Below are 19875 nucleotides of genomic sequence, written 5' to 3' on the forward strand. Positions count from 1 at the left end.
TCCCTTACCCCCAGCTCTGCATTTTGCGCTGCAGTCGCAAATTATGGTGCCATGAGAAGGGCAGAAGAATCAAGGTTAGAATTTGTACTTCTTTGAGAGATGTTCTGGCTAAATTCATGTTTAGAAAGAGATGGGATGCTCTCTTTAGCGACAACGAAACTCCCGCCGACATCAAAGAGGCCCTGAAATCCCAACAACTGCGCAGCCCATGCGATGATGGTTTAAGGTCAATTTGCTGGAAGGTCTGAATACACCGTGGCCGGGCGACTGCTTTACAATGCTCAGAAAGTGACAGGCATTCTTTCTCTATGATAACCTAGACCGATCGGAATGGACACGAAAGATATCCAATTCGCGAAGCGCCTATTCCGCGTTACGAAGCCATTTCCTGAAATACATAGAACACCCCAATGATTTAGTATCTACAGTCGATCCACTAGCGGACGACGAGGAGGTATGCCACTCTTGGTCCGCTGCCATGGAGCGTTGAAACCTCAACATCTGACCACAACATGCGCAAAGTCCCCATGGCAATCCCTGCGACGAGATGAAGCGATAAGAGAAGAGATATATCAAGACGTTGAAAGATGCTTGCAGGAGAACTTCTTCTTCCGCGAGCCTTCGACCAAGTTGAAGATGTTGGATATACTGTTCATATATTCCAAACTCAACCCGGATCTTGGCTATCGGCAGGGCATGCATGAATTGCTAGCCCCGGTTCTATGGGTCGTGGAGCGGGATGCAATTGATAAAGAGTCGCTTAAAAGCAGTGGTCCAAACGAGAAGTTCAATGAACTGATGCTGCAATCGCTCGATGCCGATTATATCGAGCATGATTCTTTTACTTTGTTCTGCAGCATCATGCAAACTACTCGAGTCTACTATGAACATGGCAACCAGCGGTCCTCCAACGGTCAAGCGGAGGTTCCTCCCATTGTGAGTCGCAGCCAGCATGTCCTTCAGGACCTGCTAATGGCAGTTGACCCGGAATTAGCGGAGCATCTCCATGCGATCGAGGTCTTACCGCAGATATTCCTCACGTAGGTATCCAGCTGGCTATAGTGAATCAGGCTGATTTGTTTCCCACTCAGTCGGTGGATGCGCTTGTTATTCGCTAGGGAGTTCCCCTTCGAAGATGTGCTGTCTATCTGGGATCATCTCTTCGCGAATGGTTTGCGGATGGAGCTGATCGACTCCGTATGTGTCGCAATGCTTTTGAGAATCCGGTGGCAGCGTGAGTTGTTCATGAAAATTGAAAAGATCCCGGGTTGCTAATCTTCTGCTGCAGTTTTGGAGGCAGACTATTCATCAGCTTTGTCATTATTGCTACGCTATCCATCTCCCGATCCGCATAAACCGCACACTTTTGTGCAAGATGGTCTGTATCTTGAGCAGAAGATGACGCCTGAGAGAGGGGCTTCGATCATCTCAAAGTACTCAGGAAAACTCCCTGGATCTACGAGACTGCTCAATCAACCTCATGCAAATACCATGCCGGCAAGGGTGGGATATCTTCGTAGTGATTCCAAAAACACCAGCCAGAGTAGCTCCCCTGGTAGGTCACCGGCAAGAATCAACCAGAGGAATCTTGAGACTCTATTTCAAGATGTCTCAGAAGGCCTTCAGCGTCGGACAGAATCATGGAGTGTAGCGAAGGCTGTGCGAGGTGCAATGGCAGAGGCGAAACGCAACATACAGAGCATTCAATCAGAAGCAACATCGCCTACTTCCAGACCTTGGGATACTTCTTACTTTGGTCCAGTGCGCCCGCCACGGACAAAGGTACCCGACGCTGTCGATTTGAATAAGAAGATTGAGCTCCTGGAATATCGCAATAAGATGCTTGCAAACATGCTGGGAGAAGCATTGAAGGATTTGAACTCGCATAAGGAGGATTCTAAGAATGCTCATGATACCAAATCAAACGAGGCATTCGAGCACGCGCTGGCAATGGTTGAATCTGTCCAGATATGTCTTGACAACTCATCGATCCCAATAGCATCTGCAGAGGGGTCCTGGGATACAGATAACGAATCGACGCGTGAGAGGACCATCGCCAGAGAGGAAGAAGGCATTGTCAGGCAGGAAGAAGGGAAGGATGGAGCTAGACAAGAAAAGGAATCACTTACTGCAGACGTCGAGGCAACGAATGCAGCCGCACATACATCGGCAATCTCGGTTGGCAGTCAGAGTGAACTGGCAAGTCCCGCAGCTCAGCCTGTCAAGCCAACGCCACGCCGCCCAGCGACACGCCCACCATTGGCAGAGACTGAATTTTCTTGGATGCTTGGCGATAACCGACAGCGCTCGAGTTTTGTCAGTTCAGCTTCGGTTCCCCCGGAACAGAGCCGGCACGGCGATACCAGATCCAAACAAAACCCTCTCTTCGGAGATGGAAAAGAAGAAGGCAAGAGAAAGCCCTCCATTGAGGATGACGGTGTACTCTTGAAGAGTCTTGGTGGATCTAGTGATCGGAGATAATGCATAATACATAATACTATCATTTTCCCCGTAGGTTTGCATAAGGACCTGGATATACCGTGTACGGAGTAAATGTAGCTTTATTGCGAAACACTCGGCGAGAATGGATCTACATACCGGGGCCGATACCACTTGCTTCAGCCTTTCGTCGACGGACGAAAGCATCCATGGTTGCTTAAATTTAGTCGGTCACCTGACGGAGTGCCGAGTCAGCCGGATCAAGACGTTTCATTGGTCCGACAAGGGGAAGTTGGAGAACTGCTACTCTATACACATAAAGTTTTGACATCTGAAAAGAATGGGTTTTCCCTGAATTTTTTTTGGCTATGAAAACGCACATTATATTTTTTCGTTATCATCTTTTCTGAATCTATGTGTCCCCGTTACATTCTTTGTCTTATTTTTGACTGATATACCTCATATCCCTCGGCACATCCTCTTTTTGATTGCATCGACTCCGTGATATTTCTTCCCGTACAAATATAGGTAGCTGTGCACAAGGATTTTTGTAAGAGACAGCAAGGACCATGGTTTTACGACTGGGAAACTTGCCTATACTAGCTTGCAACAGGTCGGTGCATCCAGCGATAGGACCATGATAAACGTCTATGTATATGCAAGATGGTAAGGGGGGGGGCTGTTCATGATCGATCCATACGGCGAGGAAAGAGTTAAGAGTCGCCAGATCTGGTCAGGAACGCATTAGAAGGAAGGGATCGACAAGTTCAGCAGAGAACGGCAGCATGGAGCAAGGCAGCTGTGTGCCACGGTCCCAGGTAGGAACACAGAGGCTTTACAGTCGGCAAAATCCGCATATAGGTTATCATGTCTCATGGACTATCACGAGGCCTCGTCATCGCGCATCGTATTATCGGTAGTTTTGCCAGCGGTGCGAAGGGGTGTGAAAAAGGTACATCTGAAGCGCCGTCGTAAGCATCACCATGACTTCCAGCCGTCCACCACGTAATAGCGCCGGTGGCCGTTCGTCTCCCACCACGACCCCGTACCGTCGAAAAAGGCTACTCGGCAGCCACCTTGCCTTCAACCATCAGCCCCGCCACAGCAGAAAAAAAGACCCAAGACCCGGAGGAAAGCAGGGTATCCGAACAAAAAGACCTGCAACTCCCACGTACGACAGGGAAGGCGTGGGTTGAACCTCGACACTCCCTCGACGCGGGAAGCTCGACCGTTCCGTATCGTCGAATTACATCACCACCGCTGTGAAGGAAAACTCCAAACTCTCTCCTCCGCCCCGTACCATATCCAAAACTAAATTTCCCCTCATCCGCCGTAAAGCGACTACATCCCAATCCCTCTACCTCCATCTCTACCACGCCCACGGCTCTCGACCCGACTCCTACCTGTTCCCTTCCTCCTCCCGCTCCTCTTACGGCGCCTCCAGCAGGCTCTTGAATCCGCCATCGAATAAACCTGCCCGCATGTCATAGGATCGTATGCAACTGTCTGTCTGACCGGTCGAGGCAGCTGCCTGATTCGCTTCACCATTTTCGCTCCCATACGCTGTCCAGTGACACCACACCCGGTGCGAGTGACCTGTTGTTTCTCTTGTGATTGCATCGTGTTCCCGTCGCTATAGGAAAGGGGGGGGGGGTTAAGGCAGAGGAGAGGAGTACAACCTGTGTCGGACTGGGCCTCCCATCGATCGATCGATCTGCCCCGTCTCATGTAGCTCTAGGAGCCCCTACTACATCGTTAATACCAGCTCTCCGTGGAGCCTCTTCGTCCGGTTCGTCCTCCGCCGAACGTTTGTTTCCGCGGTAGTTGAGGATGACAGGGTCTGCGTATAATGATGATGGTCAGTCAAGATCTTTCTTTTTGTACCTGCCTTTTGTTTTCTCTATAGACCGTCAGGTGGCGCGAATATTGTCCAACCGACGTCAAGTGTGAATCGTCCGGTGGGCGAGAAGACGTAAAGCGAAAAGAAGGGTCTGAAGCTGGAAGCCTGCCTGGCATATCTATTCTACCGCTTCCATTTGGCCATTCCTCTGGAAAGCATTCTTTATGGAGGTGTCACAAATAATGGCCGCGGACCAAGAGTCTGGTTGCATTCCACAGCACGGACGCTCATCAGTCCTGACGACTCGTAAAGATCCTCGCTAACAGCTGGACGACAGGCGATCCAAGTCCTTTGTCATCACCCTTGGGTCCTCTTTCGGCCTCGCCAGAGTCGGGACCATGGATCTCCAAGACCACAAGTATAGGGAACCTGTCAGTTCGTACGGCGGACGACCAAGGTTTGCCGATGAGGCTCTCGGCTGATGCTTCCTCGTCCGAGTATGACCACATGGCAAGGTCAGAATTTATCTCCCAAGTCGTGATATGTGGACGCCCGCGACAAGCGACTGACATCGGACTCTTCCCTCTAGGTCTCCTTTGTTTGATGATCATGGACTTGGGCCATCTGGGCTTGATCGTATACGCCAGCAGCCACTCTCGCGAGTGCTGACCCTTCCAAATCCATCTACATCGTCTCTTGTTCCGCCCTGCATCCAGCGCACCCCTTCACCACGTTCCGGCTCGTCGTCGCGAGCCCTTTCTACGCACTTCTCATCGGGACAGTCTCTCCCTGCTCTGGAAGATCTCCATCGGTTCCCGTCGGAGTCGTTGCACTCCTTCTCGTTCGCGCAGCAGTCTGAAGAATTGCTGCACAGCCGACAGAATATTTTGAAAAGATCTATTGACTTTATGAGGGATCGATTTGGTTGGGCCGCTAGCAATCCTGGGATTGTGAATGCGCAGGCTCGCATAAGCGGCGACACTGAGATACAAAGTATGGTGGACCTTTTATCGAAAGCAAATGTTCTGGATAAAGAGAGTCAAGCTAGTTATGCTGGCATGTCCCATGGTCCTCTCTCAGGGCCAGCAGAAGTGGATGGTGACAATATATTCGAGAGAGCTTTTAATGAACATAGGCTTTCTCAGGAGGATCTCAAGAATTCATCCCAGGTGTACGAGTCTGAGCATGAAACGGCCGGCGAGAATTCCCGTTTCCTCAGCCCGATACCTGACGATCAAATACACTGTCGAAAGAGAGAGAAGTCGGCTCCCTCATCCAGGCGCGTAAGCTTAAAACGTACATACACGGATCTGAGCTCTGTTTCCCTTCAGAGCAAGCTGATGGAAACTCTAGCACAACCCTATACCGTTCCGGAAGCCTTCTCTCCAACAAATACTTCAGTTTTTGGACTGGGTCTTGGGGGCTCCGCCGTGCATACGCACAGCAGCAAATGGTCCCCGGTTGCGCAGGCCGTCTTTAGGACAGAAGCTAATGCACCATGGACCATATTGGCCGCTAATGACCTGGCATGCCTGGTCTTTGGTGTAACGCAGGCAGAAGTGCGCAAGCTAAGCATATTGGAGGTTGTGCAGGAAGAGCGGAGGCAATGGCTTGAATCGAAATTGCGGGATCCCAGCACTGACGCGGCCGCGAGATTCCAGAGCCTCCCTGACAGGTCCCGATTCAGCCCTGTAAACCCGAAGTCAATGGGGATGGGAAACGGTGTTACGGCTCAACTGCTCAGCAAGCCACCTGCACGTCACAAAGTCCCCAGGAGGGCGCAGACTGACGATGGCTTCGGTTCTAGCACTAGAAACGCAAAGAAGCTGAATCATTCCAATAGCAAATCTCGCGGGGTTTTGCTCTGCGGTGATGTCGTGCCCATCCAAAAGCGCAATGGGTCCAAGGGATCTGCCAGTCTCTGGGTCATGGAGAAGCGTGGGGGGTTGATCTGGGTACTTGAGGAGATCACAGAGAATATCGCGTACATTCGCTGTGATAACACAGGACGCGTCGTCGAAGCACATGGAGACATGGACAAGATATGGGGTAAGCAAGTGGTGAAGCCGGGTGTCCCGATTGTTGATCTTCTTCCGTGTCTCCCGACAGATTGCGTTGAGGATCCAACAGAAGCTGGCTTCACGAAGATCGCAGAAATGAAGCATTTTGCCGCCCGTACGTCCGCAGGAATCTGTATTCCAACGACAGTCAGCAAAGCAGATGGTGTGCGCCAACTGCGGATCTCCAGCTTTCCGCACGTTGCTGGGATGATGGTGCTCTCATCGTCCACCTTGAACATCATCAGCGTGAACTCGGTTTTCTCCTCAGCTCTCTTTGGCCAGGAACGGCCAGAGGGACTCCATATCACTGAGCTGATACCAGAATTTGAAAATCTTCTGCATGTGCTGACCGAGGAAGACAACGTTACTCTAGTTGACGGGATAGTGATCCCTGAACATAGCTTCCGAAGGGCACGAGCGCTTTCTATTCTCCGAGAAGGCAAAGCGAATGCGGCATCGGTCTTTCTACAGCCGACTGGTCTTCCGGCCAAGCATCGTGACGGTTCCAAGATCGTGGTCGATGTTCAGATGCGGGTTGTTAAGAGCGAAACTATTTTCCCTGACAACCAGGAGTCGGCTGTTGAGGAACAAAGCGAGTCCGACTCTGATGATGACGATAAACACACTGTGGCTGTGACTGAAGTTGTTTACGCTTTGTGGATCACGTACTCTAAGCAGATTCACTCTGTCGACCCAGAAGAGACTCTTTCGTCGAATACATTGAAATCAAAGACGGATGCCGCCGCACCTCAAGAACCGTCCTCTCCTGCGTCTGGATCGTCGACTGAGACGAGCACTTCTGCGGAGCATCAAACGCCTTTGTCTCTTCTGAGCCAACAACTCAATGAGGCAGCGTCTGAGCCGCTTACGGAGAAGCCGGCACAACCAGTCCCCGAGGTGAGTCGGACTAACACGAACAATAAAGAGCCGCCTAAGAAAAAGACGATCTCCGACTACGTGATCATAGAGGAGATGGGCCAGGGGGCTTACGGCCAGGTCAAACTGGCTCGTTCGAAGCAGAACCCGTCCAAGAAGGTTGTGCTCAAGTATGTCACAAAGAAAAAGATTCTGGTTGACACGTGGACTCGCGACCGTCGGTTGGGCACTGTGCCCTTGGAGATTCATGTTCTTGACTACCTCCGCCGTGACGGTCTTAGACATCCGAACATCGTGGAAATGGAGGGGTTCTTCGAGGATGAGATTAATTACTACATCGAGATGGTTCCTCATGGACTGCCTGGGATGGATTTGTTTGACTACATCGAACTCAGGGCGAACATGGATGAGGCTGAATGCAGAAACATCTTCAAACAGGTCGTGGATGCGATCCATCACCTTCACACCAAGGCGCTGGTCGTGCATCGTGATATCAAGGATGAAAATGTCATCCTGGATGGCGAAGGCAGGATCAAGCTGATCGACTTTGGAAGTGCTGCTTATATCAAGAACGGTCCGTTCGATGTATTTGTTGGAACAATAGGTGGGTCACTCCCTTCTCTTTGGATAATGGCCTGCTCTGACATTTTCACAGACTACGCGGCGCCAGAGGTCCTTCAAGGCAAGTCTTATAGAGGCAAGGAACAAGATGTTTGGGCTCTTGGGATCCTGCTCTACACGATTGTCTACAAGGAAAACCCGTTTTACAATATCGATGAGATCCTGGACCACCCTCTCCGCATCCCCTTCCTTCCATTCTCGGAAGATTGCATCGATCTTATCAGGAAAATGCTCGACCGGGATGTCGACAATAGACTCACCATCACCGAAGTTATGGAACACCCCTGGATGGCCGAAACGTGAGGATAATAAGAGTTCTGCCATATACGATTTCAACACCTTTGCCACGCCATGCTCATTTGCTACTTTGATGAACCTTTGATGACCGATAAGTTCGACGAGTTTTTTTACGACTGATTCGCCTAGTTCGGAAACGCAAATGAAACGGGAGAACGCCTTCTGATGAGATGCTCTTTTTAAGCGTTGCCATTCTTTCAAGGGTGGCAAACCTGCCTTTTTTTTTCTTTTTCTTTTTCCGTTGCTTACTGTACGCTCTTCCGTTCTGCATATGATTCCCTGATTTGTTTCTGTCTAGAAAACAGGCTGTCGGATTGGAAGTTATAGAAGCACTGATTTCTTGCGATCTTCCCCGTCTTCTCCTTTTGCCTTCCTCAGTGTTCCTGCCTTTTCCCAGTCGTTCACCGAGCTCATGATTCTTGGGACTAAGAACACTGCGTTGATCGCCGTTATTTCTCTTCCCTGCTTTTGACATGTCTCCTTCTCATAGACTGAGAAGTATGGGGACACGAAAGATTATCTCGTTATTCTAGTCCCACGGTGGACCATGACCATGATACATCAGGAAATGACGCACGTCGGGAGGTTTCCTGCAATGATTGACAGGAATAAACGTTCGAAGAAAGAACAAGGACAAAGACTGAGAGGTCGAAAAGAGAAAGATGCTAAAGGCGAGTACCTGCAGCAAGGCAATTTGTGTGTGTACAATATCCGATACCCAGAGGGACATATTCACGACTTGGTCACAAATGGCATATAGCATGATTTTCAGATAAAAGGAGGGGGAAAAAAAGGAAAGACTTGAAGGTCTGACTGACGCTTGGCTTGATCGGATGGAGCAAAGAGACAAGATACCCCCTTGATTTTCTTCTTCCCTTTTCCTTTATCATCCTCCTTTGGCTATCTATAAAAGCAGTGTTCACAATAGCTAGAAATGTCACTTAGCGTTTTGATGTTGCTTATATGCCTCTCACATGCTTAGGTATAGTGACCTCCATTGGTATACCCGAGACGAATGAACGGTTAATTCAACTGCTTATCAAGCCAAGGTACCGAACGTCTGTGTGACGTCGATTGCCCGTGCGAGTAGCAGGGGCGGGCTCATGGACTGGTAGAATTCGCCCAACTTAAAACACGGGCGGGGAAAGGTCCGGAAGCTTAAAGGCGACTGGTCTTTCTTGTCCTTTGTGTCTAAGGTGTTTTTGTTAGGTACCCGTAGCCATCACATGCTTTTTAGCCTGGCCGATAAGTTTTACGGAGTTAGTAGGTATGCCGGCGACCAAGTGTTCGCGGAATGGATCTACGGTCTTATCGTATCGTTTGTATGTGAAGGTCATCTACATTCTTTTCTCGCAGCGGGAGTACACCGTACCTGGACAGCGAGACCAGTGAGTAATCTAAGTATAGTACACAGTGCAGTGCAGTTCACAGTATGACTATGGAGAACACAGTACGCAGTACAGGTCGTGGAGACTGCAACGCGTGGTTGTCCACTGTTCTGTTCCTGTGGAGGTGTGTGCCTGCGGGTGGCGTTGAGCAACAGAGAGAGCGATTTCTCGCTGCCAATAATGTTGAGTAGAGAGAGAGCTGTGGGTAGCGACCCAGACCCAGTTTTGCTTGCGCAGGACTGTGGACAGGGGAACGAAATAGTGGCTACTATTGTAGCATACCATCTCATCGTCTGTCCTGTCCTGTCCTGTCCTTGTCTTGTCGTGCTGGAGGTTGAGGTTCCGCTCCCCCTCTTGGGCGCTGTTGCATGAACATTGGTCAAAGCTCTCGTGCTCGTGGGACCGGGTGAGTTAGGTCGAGGGATCGTCGCGTGGCTCCTTGTCTGACGGTCTGTCTGACTCAGGATAAGACAACTAACTACTCCTTAGATACCTGGTACGATATCTACTGGGAGATAAAAATGAAGACAGGTCACACGGTTACTTTGCTCGCGTGCCTTTCTCTTTTTCGTATCGTTATCTAGGTTTTTGTTCTTGCAAATCGGTGGTTATCCCTCGAGTTTCAAACAGTCTCGTGGCCCACGGTCAGCAGATGTCACTTGGCCAAGACGAACAGGCTAGTGGGCGGTCTAGCCCTAATCTGCCTAGATGTCCAGCTGAGCCGGCGGGTGGGCGCGGCGCGATATCGCTAATCGATAAGTTATCCGATAAGTTCGGGCGCTCGGCAGGCGGGGAGAGGATTGGAAAGGATGGAGTGAGACATGGCGATGCGAGAGATTTAACAGGTCCAGACAGAGAGAAGCGTCTCCAGCCGAAGTTCAGCCAGAGACACACGCCGTCCAGTCGTGGGTGGATGTTGCAGCTCCATCCGGTGGAGCCTCCAGAGGCTGAGAGCCGTTGCCAGATCGAGGTACCCAGAGGTATCTGTCATGGCGAGTCCCTTGCTGCCATGGCTGCCTTTTCTCCTCCGCGCTCAGCCTCTCTGTCCCATAACCCACTTTTTTGCTGCAGCCGGTCGTTAGGTGCATTCTTTTCGCTGTCACTGCATTTTTTTTTACTTCTGGCTAGGCTGACTGTTTGCTGTCCTTGCTGTACTTTACTGTAGCAGTACCTAGTCTGTAGTACAGTACATCAGCACACTTGCTTATCACATCATCCTTCTCCCATGATGAGTTCCTAACGTTCTCATCTCTCTCCGTCTTCCCCTCCACCCCGCCCCTGCTGGTCCCGTGGTACGGCTGCTCCGGACCCTGGCTAGCGATCAATCGACCGCGTTTCTCCTCCACCCACGTCGTTTGCACGTCGTCCCCAGCGTTCTCCGAGCTCACCCTCCCCGCTCTCCATTGACTTTCCTGTAGCCGGTCGTTACTTGTCTCCTCGACCTCTCCCCGCTCCCGGACGACCACCGCGAGAACTATGAGAGTGTAGCAGCACTCTCCGGGTTCGCGACCTCGCATCCGGTATTCATCATCTCCTCTCTCTCATACATCCTAGCTCCGCTCATTTGCCCTCGACCTTGCACTGCCGCTTTGTCCCTCGTTCAGCCGGTCCCAGGGACTTCCGGGGACCCTCAGCCCTACATCCGCCAAGCAAGTCCCGGTTGTCAAGGGTCCGACGCCCATCATGGCCTGCATATCCCTAGGGCTCCCGGACGATGTCGTGGAATCTTCAGGGGTGGGATCCCCGGTGAGCCCGACCTCGTCGATGGGTGAGAGCCCCACGGAGCAGCCCCCGAAGCTGAAGGGCCGTCAGAGATTGTTGCAGAGTCTACAACGGATGTCCTCCAGCCCGTCGCTGGCCAAACGGGCGCGATCATCCTCGACGGGCTATCGCGGTGGTGAAAAGGCTTCGTTATCATGTATTTCATTGGGTTCACAGGCATATACTCCGTGCGTGGGAAATCCGAATTCGTCCCAGCTGTATGGCGGGCTCAATGTCCGGCCCACGGCTGCCAATGAGCCTGGTTCTGGGGCAGCGGCCCCCGATGGCAGTGCTCGAATCCGTCTCCTTGGGATGGACGCCATTGCAAACAGTTCGCAACTGACGTCGATTCCTTTGCCCACTAATTTACAGACCAACTCCCGGCCGACCTCCCGGGGAGTGCAAGCGCAGGGGGAAAGTGAACAGGCTATCACAACAGATACCGCTCCTGCTCCTGAGGAGGAGGTCAAGCGGAAGACTATTGACTTCTGGGGAGACATGCCGGATGAGATCAAGATGCAGATCTTCCATTATCTTACCCCGAAGGAGATTGTTCGATGCTCTGCTGTCTCTAAGGCTTGGTATAAGATGTGTTTTGACGGGCAGTTGTGGACCAGCATTGATACCTCTGACTTCTACCGTGATATTCCCGGCGATGCTCTCGTGAAGATCATCACAGCTGGTGGCCCGTTTATCAGGGACTTGAACCTGAGAGGCTGCGTTCAACTGCGGGATAAGTGGCAAACCGATGGTGAACGGATCTCGGACGCGTGTCGCAATGTCGTCAACTTCTCTTTGGAGGGCTGCCGCATCGACAAGACGTCGATCCACCGCTTCCTCCTTCGGAACCAACGTCTGGAATATATCAACATCCCAGGGCTTTCTGGCGTCAGCAACTCTGCCATGAAGATCATCGCGCAGACTTGCCCGTACCTGGAGACCCTGAACGTGTCGTGGTGCACCAATGTCGACACCAAGGGCCTGAGGAAGGTCATTGAGTCGTGCACTCGACTGAAGGATCTTCGTGCCGGTGAAATAACCGGTCTTGATGATGAAGACTTTATGAACGAGCTGTTTAAACGCAATTCGTTGGAGCGGCTCGTTATGCATCGCTCCGATGTAACGGACCAGAGCTTGAAGGTCCTCATGCATGGAATTGACCCTGAAATCGATGTCTTGACGGACCGGCCGATTGTCCCTCCTAGAAAGCTGAGACATTTGGATCTGCATCAGTGTACCGCATTGACTGATGACGGTGTCAAGAGTCTTGCTCACAATGTTCCGTATTTGGAGGGTCTGCAGCTCTCCCAGTGTGTTGAATTGGGGGACAACGGGGTTATTGAAGTCATTCGCACCACTCCGCGATTAACCCACCTTGAACTTGAGGATCTTGACAAACTCAGCAACAATACCTTGATAGAGCTGGCAAAGTCTCCGTGCGCCGACAAGCTCGAGCATCTCAATATCAGCTATTGCGAGAACTTGGGAGACACGGGAATGCTACAGCTGTTGAAGAGCTGTCCTAGCCTGCGATCCATTGACATGGATAACACTCGCGTTTCTGATCTTACTCTGATGGAGGCTAGCACTCGAGTGCGTAAACGTGGATATGGCACTAACCTCCCTCGAGTCGGGTTGCGGTTGGTCGTTTTCGACTGTGCCAACGTCACTTGGGCTGGTGTCAGAGAGGTCATGTCGAGCAATACCCGTCTCCCTCGTTCCCGAAAAAGCATTTCACCTGTCATCACCGTGCAAGAGACCACCAGTACCGACAGAGCTAATCCATCTTCAACCTCGACTCTTGCCGCATCGACGGCCTCTCTGCCTCCGGCGACAACATACCCCAATCAGATTATCCAGCTCAAGTGTTTCTATGGCTGGCAGATGACCGTGGATGAACATACAAAGCGCGTGTTGCGGGGTGATCTTGCGGCAGCGAGCAGGCTCGAGAAGAAATGGACCGATTATATGATTGCCAACGAGGAAGCTGGCGTTGGCGGTGCCGGAGCGAGAAGGAGACGGCGCCGAGCTCGCGAGGCGGAGAGACTATATAATGCTGTCGATGAGGATGGTGATGGATTCGGCATTGGCGCGCTAGCTCCCCTTGGAGGGAGAAGACGAGCTCGTAGCGGCGGTTGCATCGTGATGTGAGGTGGACCACATCACATTATGGCCACATTGTTGCTCCCTTCTATCCTCTGGCTGCTCTATCTTGATTTATATACCACTATACTCTTGGATTGTCCTGTCTATCCTTGCGTTTTCTTTCTGTGGTCATGCGGCCCTGAAATATCCGACAATCCTGTCGCAAATTTCACGTATTTACCTTTCACTCCAGGCACTTTTGGTTTTCTGATTGCATGTCTATGCATTCAATTTTGTTGGTCTGAGCATTTCATTTGGAGAAATGGTATTTTGGAAAGTACAGGAGAGTAGGTGCTTGGTTAAGATGGGAGCTCAGAAAGTTTCAACACACTTGCTTATGTCATACTGGAAAGTATATGATGCGATGCCCGTTATGCGACGCTATGAATGAACAGCTCCAGCATGACTCAGATGGAGCCTCCCAATGAATGCGTGTGCAGATGTCGAATTCCTTTTTGGCTTGGTGAGCGAAACGGAGTTAGGTCCAAGGCGCGAACACCATACAACCCTTCTGCTCTGTTGTCATTTATTTCATTCCGCTCTTTGAATTTTGGATGGTCTTTTTTTCCTTCTTTTGTTCTTCTTGGATATGATATAGGTGTCACGTTGGGGCGCCGTCAACGTTTTACAGCGGGAATGATGGGTTTTGGATTTTTGTTCATAGGCGTAAAATTGAAAAATTCAGGGAGTCATCGTCTCGTCCGTCTGTCTCATCGGAAACTTTGCAACTGCTAGTCGTAGTTATCGATACTTGGAAATCTCCCTTTATATATATATATGTGTATATATAACCCCTCGTCTATCTATTAGAAATGGTCAGGAGTTTGATATATATATCTGGGTAAGATTCTGCCGCGTTTTACATTATGGTGCTCCGTGCGCTTTCTTACTGAGTCTCCCGGAGTTCAATGATTCAAGGTTCTTAGATATCAGCCCTCCATCGGAAAGTTCGTTGAGATTCTTCATAAGTTACTCGAGCTTGTGTCTGTTAAGACTCGATCATTTAACTTACTATACATACACGTAACTTGTCCGTAAGCGTCGCAATAGATAAGGAATCCCTTTGGTTTAGGGCAGGGTACTCGAGCTCGAAACACGTTTACAATATCCGTTCAAATCAAAGAGAAAAATGAGGGGGGGGGGGGGGCATTTTGTGAGAATATAAGAATTATTATTCTTGGAACAAACAAACAATTGAGACCTCGCTAAACGATAAATACATGCTCCAGCTCACTAAAAAGTAGTTTCTGTCGTTTGTCTGACTCCATCAGCGTCTGTCTCTCATCTGGGTATCATATTTGGAATGATCCTATGTTCAACTTTCTTTTCCCTGAAGATGTATTTTATCCTGGATGGAGAAGCAAAAAAAAACCTCTGCGACTCTCCCTTCAACTACTCAAAGAAACCACCATCACTCTCATCGCCATTATCTTCCGCATCACGCATCTCCACATCTTCCTCCTCCTTGCCCTTTCTTCTACCCTTCTTGTTCTTGTCGAGTTTAGAGCTGGAGCTGTGGTTTTGTTTTTGCTTCTCCTTTTTCTTATCCTTCTCCTTATCACGACCAGACTGTTTGTCCTTGCCAGATTTGCTCTTGACCGCATTAGTAGTATCTTTTCCGTTGGCAGAACTTGAATCTGAACTCGTCTTCTCCTCTCCTCCTCCAAGCCCGGTATCCAACTTCCCCTCCCGGAGCAGATCGAGCGTGTTATCCGCCATGCTCTTCTCAACGACGTACCACATGGGCGGTTTCTCGGGCGAGTCGTCGCAAATGAGGAGGTCGCTGATGTCGTCTGTGTCGGGGGGTTGTTGCGACTCGGACCTGGACCTGGATCTGTGCGATTCGGAGTCCGATGCGGAATCCTCGCCATGGTTGTCTGACGATTGGGATTTCTGCTTCTTTTCCTTCTTCTGCTTCTTCTTCTCCGTCGGGTACAGCGAGATGTACTTCTCGTTGAGCGGGTGGTAGATGGTATAGTTGAGGTTGACGCGGGCGGTGTGGATCAGGGGGGCGAGGCGTTTGAGGTCTTCGTCTTTTGTGGGGGAGGAGGATTTGGAGATTTCGGATTCCTTGCGGAGGAGGCGTTTGAGTTCTTTGGTTGCTGCTTTTCGTTCTGTTTTGTTCGTTCATTGTCACTGTTAGCGTTTTGCTGGTTGCTGGGGGGGGGGGGGGAAATACCTAAAAACCTAACAAAATGATACTTCTTGATCATCTCAGACCGCTTCCTCCGCGCCATCTCCTCCTCGAGGTCCTTCTGGTACCCCGCAAGCGCGCGCTCCTGGACGATTCTGGCATCCGCGGGTAGATCGACCCGGTCGAGGAGGCGCTTGACGTCGCGGATGCGCTTCTTCAGCTCGTTGACGGAGACGGGGACGGTGGGACCGGGGCGGTGCTTTTGAGGTGTCTTTTTGGCGATCTTGTCATTGTGACTGTTGGGTTTTATCCTCTTTATGTGGACTCGTTTCGCGGGAGGCGCGTCGTCGGAGGGTTCTGGTTCTTTGCGTTTGGAGGGCATTGTTGTTGTGTTTGTTGATGGGGCACGCTATGCGTGGAGGAGAAGAACTTGTTTATTGAAGTGCTGGGCAAAGGATGTGTCAGTGAGAAGCAGGGTCAACTATGCAATTGTGTCATAGGTATGCTGAATATCGTTTCTGGCGCGTTCATGAAGCTCTCTTTTCGGGGTCAGAAAATAATCTCCACGATGCTTGCTCCATCGGGACGCCCGCCCGGATCATCAGCCGGCCCGATAAAGTGGCTCGACCCTTGACGGCCCGAGATCGCCCTATCGGCCAATCGACGGGTGCAGAAGAGCTGCTGGTCGAACATCCCACGCGACTTGAACAACGCGATTATCTGAAGCGTTGAACTTCAAGTCCGCGCTTCCCATGCTGGACACTTTGGATGTTGTCGCGCTTCTCACCGGTCCGGTACAAGGATGGGTGTAGATCCCGGTGGACAAGATTCTTGCAGCGTCTCTCAATTGAAGAAGAAGGGCTTCCAGTGACACCCGATCTCAACTACTACCATACATACATACATCAGGCATATAAGACATGGAGACCGCAATCCGCTGGTCTCCCTCGTCGACGACGACCGAACAGCGCTTCCTCAACGTCGACGTCGCCGGGAAAGCCTTCAGGCTCTGCAGGGTCACCGACTTCGACGGCAAGAACCTGGACTACGAGGTGCTCTCTACGCACTCCAAGGTGCCCTCGTTCCGCGCCTTCGACTGGTCCCCTGTCGACGAGTCCCTGATCGCCGTGGGCCAGTCCTCGGGCGAAGCGACCCTCCTGCGCATGGACATCGAAGGTAATGCCGAGGAGTCGCTCTCGTTCCCCATTCGCAACCAGCGGTACTGCAATGCCGTCGCGTTCAGCACGCATGGACTGCTGGCCGCAGGGCTGGATAAGGTCCGGACGGACTTTTGCCTCAATATCTGGGACGTGAATCAGCGGATTGCTGCTGCGAATACGAGGGGCGCGATCGGTGCGGACAGGCATGCGACGGAGCCGCTGAGGAAGTTGGCGAGCTCGGAGCCGATTACGAGTATTAAGTTCTTTAGGGATCAGCCGGATATGTTGGTGACGGGTGTGAAAGGGCAGTTTGTTAGGATTTATGATCTGAGGGGTAAGCTTTCTATCTTTTGGCATCTGGATTATTACTGCAATTAATCTGATACGTTATCTACAGAGGGGCCCGGAAACCCATCCCTCCAGTGGCCCACAAAATGCGTGAATAATCTGGCAATTGATTGGCTGGATGAGAACTATATTGCATCCTGCCAGACGTCCAACCCGGCCACTATCTGCGTCTGGGATCGTCGCGTAGGATCGCGCTTTGCTTCCGCGTCTGTTGCGTCTGCAGTGACCTTGGAGCCAAGTCAGATGGGACCCGCGTTGGAGTTCAAGAACGTCCTCGATTCTAAAGCGACGATCTGGAGCATGCGCTTCTCGAGAACCAAGAGGGGCTGCTTGGGTGTTCTATCCAACACCGGCCACTTCAAGGCGTATGATATTTCCAAAGAATACGTATCCGAGGAACATCGCACGTCCCTGGACGAGACGCTCGGCCAGGGCTCTTCCCGGAACTACCCTGAGCAGATCTACACGAAGTATGTGCGTGACATCCGCAGTCCATTCAACCACCCGACCCGGGGCTGCGAGGAGTCTGAAAGAGTGGTCTCGTTTGATTTCCTGAATATGAGCGCTGCAGATGGGCCAAGCGCTATTACTTTGGCCGGCAATGGCAAGGTGGAGATCGTCACACTCCAACCGCCATGCCCTCCTGTACGCCTGTCGTCGCAGAGCGTATTGGTCCGCGGCACTCCCTATGGCAATTGGGACTTCAAGGTCATGTATCCATTCTCTAGTGCAGACGTGAAGATTTCCGATGTGATTGAAAATATTTGGGAATCCAGTTCCCCTGAACAAAGGGGGTTGAAACAGAGACAGCAAAACGGCTCTGCGAAGACCGACGGCTCCAGCCCGCTTTCAAGTCGGGAAAGTCGGGAACGCGCTCTGTCTCTGGGAACCTGGGGATCTCCCCTCAAGGCTGAAGATGCTTTGACGTTGATGACTGTCAACCGGTTCCGCTGCAAGGAGGGTTATCTTTTCGATGGCACGAAGAACAAGGAGATTCTAGCTGATGATCCCCACCTGCAGGCCTTTTGGGATTGGGTCGAACGTAAGTTGCTGATTTGGGATACGTTATGTGACCATGCTGATGGATTAGGTGCTCGAACAAATTCATCTGGCGATTCCATGATCGTGGATGGTCTTGATATGAATTATGTTGGAGTTTATAGCGTTTGGAATAATGATCTTGGTATGGCATCTTTTCATCTTGTTTTTTTTTTATTTTACCCTACTATTCTTCCAGTACTAATTCGCTTTTAGGCCAAAGTCTTAATAACCGGAGAGTTGGCTTGACAGTTGAATCAATTGACATAGACCAAACGATCAAAGACCTGGCTCGTCAGCTCGAGCTCCCTGAAGCGAAGGGCTTTGAAACAGAATTTATGGAGCACCGCCAGCTCTGCCTTCGTATCTGCGGGGCAGCAGAGACTGATCAGGATCTCGAGGAGACTGTTAAGAAGCTTGTATCAGAAAGACAGCATACCAAAGCAGCAGCCCTCGCTGTCTTCCAGGATGAAGCCAAGCTTGCCTATCTGGCGCTGCGAAATAACGAGCCAACGCAGGCCCACAAACTGCTAGCCATGGCTATTGCAGGCGCAGCGAAAGGCGACACCGATTCCGACTGGGAGGAAACATGTGCAGAAATCGCGAAAGAGCTGACGGACCCGTACGCTCGAGCAATCCTGGCTTTGGTGAGCAAGGGCGACTGGAATTCCGTGCTGCAGGAGACCACCCTGCCTCTCAGGGACCGTGTTGAAGTCGCTCTACGGTGGCTTTCTGATGATGAGCTCACCGTGTATTTGAAAGAGACTACTATGGAGGCGATCCGTCAGGGCGACATCGAGGGAGTCGTCCTCACCGGACTTGGCCATTCCGCTATGGAGCTGTTCCAGTCGTACATCAACAAATTCAACGACGTACAGACACCAGTACTGGCCATGAGCCATACTGTTCCGCGCTTTATCAGCGACGAGGCGAGCAAAGCCCGCTTTGAGGCATGGCGCGAGACCTACCGTCAGCAGATGAACTCGTGGAAGCTCCAGCTCGAGCGTGCCCGATTCGACGTCGGCTCCCGCAAGTTCGCCGTCACCTGGGACGGCCGCAAGCTGATCTCGCCGCCCAGGCAGCAGGTCAGCTTGACTTGCAACTACTGCACCAGACCGTTGACGCAGCGCGATACCTCTCTATCTTCTGCCCATTCCTTTACCACCACTGGTGGCAGCGGGGGAGAAGTTGTCCACCCGACCGCGGGCAATCCTCTTGCTCCCGCTGCCACGATGTCCGGCACCGTCTGCCCGAAATGCGGACGCCATATGCCTCGATGCGGAGTCTGCTCGTTGTGGCTAGGCTCCCCGGACCCGATGACCAGGGCCTGCATCGCTGCGGATTCTGCTGCTGGACAGGGACAGGGGGACCGCGAGCGCACCGAGGAGGACGTGATGAGGAGGTTTGTTGTGTTTTGCATCAACTGCAACCATGGCTTCCATGCGCATCATGCGAGAGAGTGGTTCGCGAGACATAAGACCTGTCCTGTTGCGGAATGCAGTTGCATTTGTGATCGGTGAGATGGTAGCATAGGAGTTTTGGCGAGGCGGGGATGAGACATGGGTGCATGCATGCATGGTCGGTTGGTTGGTCCTTATGACTGGAGCTCGAAGATGAAGACGAAAAATAGCTTGCTTTTGATATACCCACTTCTTTTGATGCACGAATAGCACGAATGTGATAACATGGTTTCATGTTGATAATGAAGCTTTACGCAGTAATGATGCGATCAATTGAGCTGAACTAGCAAAAAAAAAGAAGAAAAGAA

General features: G+C 51.3%; 7 protein-coding genes across 7 annotated transcripts; 5 read left to right on the forward strand and 2 right to left on the reverse strand.

The window, feature by feature from the left end:
- Positions 1 to 116: 116 nt before the first annotated feature.
- VTN00DRAFT_2168 (uncharacterized protein) lies at positions 117 to 2481 on the forward strand (the record flags this gene model as incomplete). Its single annotated transcript, XM_069428356.1, has 5 exons — positions 117 to 242; positions 296 to 454; positions 523 to 1040; positions 1092 to 1234; positions 1289 to 2481. The coding sequence occupies 5 exons, from the start codon at positions 117 to 119 to the stop codon at positions 2479 to 2481; spliced, it is 2139 nt and encodes a 712-aa protein (XP_069292870.1).
- A 2263-nt stretch (positions 2482 to 4744) lies between these two features.
- On the forward strand, positions 4745 to 8139 carry VTN00DRAFT_2169 (uncharacterized protein; the record flags this gene model as incomplete). The annotated part of the gene is made up of 3 exons (XM_069428357.1): positions 4745 to 4794; positions 4869 to 7819; positions 7871 to 8139. 3 exons carry the CDS (start codon positions 4745 to 4747, stop codon positions 8137 to 8139), a joined length of 3270 nt encoding a protein of 1089 aa, XP_069292871.1.
- Positions 8140 to 8680: 541 nt separating this feature from the next.
- VTN00DRAFT_2170 (uncharacterized protein) lies at positions 8681 to 8893 on the forward strand (the record flags this gene model as incomplete). Its single annotated transcript, XM_069428359.1, has 1 exon — positions 8681 to 8893. The coding sequence occupies one exon, from the start codon at positions 8681 to 8683 to the stop codon at positions 8891 to 8893; it is 213 nt and encodes a 70-aa protein (XP_069292872.1).
- Positions 8894 to 10399: 1506 nt separating this feature from the next.
- VTN00DRAFT_2171 (uncharacterized protein) lies at positions 10400 to 11038 on the reverse strand (the record flags this gene model as incomplete). Its single annotated transcript, XM_069428360.1, has 2 exons — positions 10400 to 10586; positions 10722 to 11038. 2 exons carry the CDS (start codon positions 11036 to 11038, stop codon positions 10400 to 10402), a joined length of 504 nt encoding a protein of 167 aa, XP_069292873.1.
- A 166-nt stretch (positions 11039 to 11204) lies between these two features.
- VTN00DRAFT_2172 (uncharacterized protein) lies at positions 11205 to 13433 on the forward strand (the record flags this gene model as incomplete). The annotated part of the gene is made up of 1 exon (XM_069428361.1): positions 11205 to 13433. One exon carries the CDS (start codon positions 11205 to 11207, stop codon positions 13431 to 13433), a length of 2229 nt encoding a protein of 742 aa, XP_069292874.1.
- A 1386-nt stretch (positions 13434 to 14819) lies between these two features.
- VTN00DRAFT_2173 (uncharacterized protein) lies at positions 14820 to 15943 on the reverse strand (the record flags this gene model as incomplete). Its single annotated transcript, XM_069428362.1, has 2 exons — positions 14820 to 15541; positions 15607 to 15943. 2 exons carry the CDS (start codon positions 15941 to 15943, stop codon positions 14820 to 14822), a joined length of 1059 nt encoding a protein of 352 aa, XP_069292875.1.
- A 538-nt stretch (positions 15944 to 16481) lies between these two features.
- VTN00DRAFT_2174 (uncharacterized protein) lies at positions 16482 to 19627 on the forward strand (the record flags this gene model as incomplete). Its single annotated transcript, XM_069428363.1, has 4 exons — positions 16482 to 17055; positions 17119 to 18111; positions 18160 to 18252; positions 18324 to 19627. The coding sequence occupies 4 exons, from the start codon at positions 16482 to 16484 to the stop codon at positions 19625 to 19627; spliced, it is 2964 nt and encodes a 987-aa protein (XP_069292876.1).
- Between the last annotated feature and the right edge of the window lie 248 nt (positions 19628 to 19875).

The sequence above is a fragment of the Thermoascus crustaceus genome (genome assembly GCF_041956765.1).
Source record: "Thermoascus crustaceus strain CBS 181.67 unplaced genomic scaffold VTN00scaffold_1, whole genome shotgun sequence".
In the NCBI taxonomy this organism is placed as follows: Eukaryota; Fungi; Ascomycota; class Eurotiomycetes; order Eurotiales; family Thermoascaceae; genus Thermoascus; species Thermoascus crustaceus.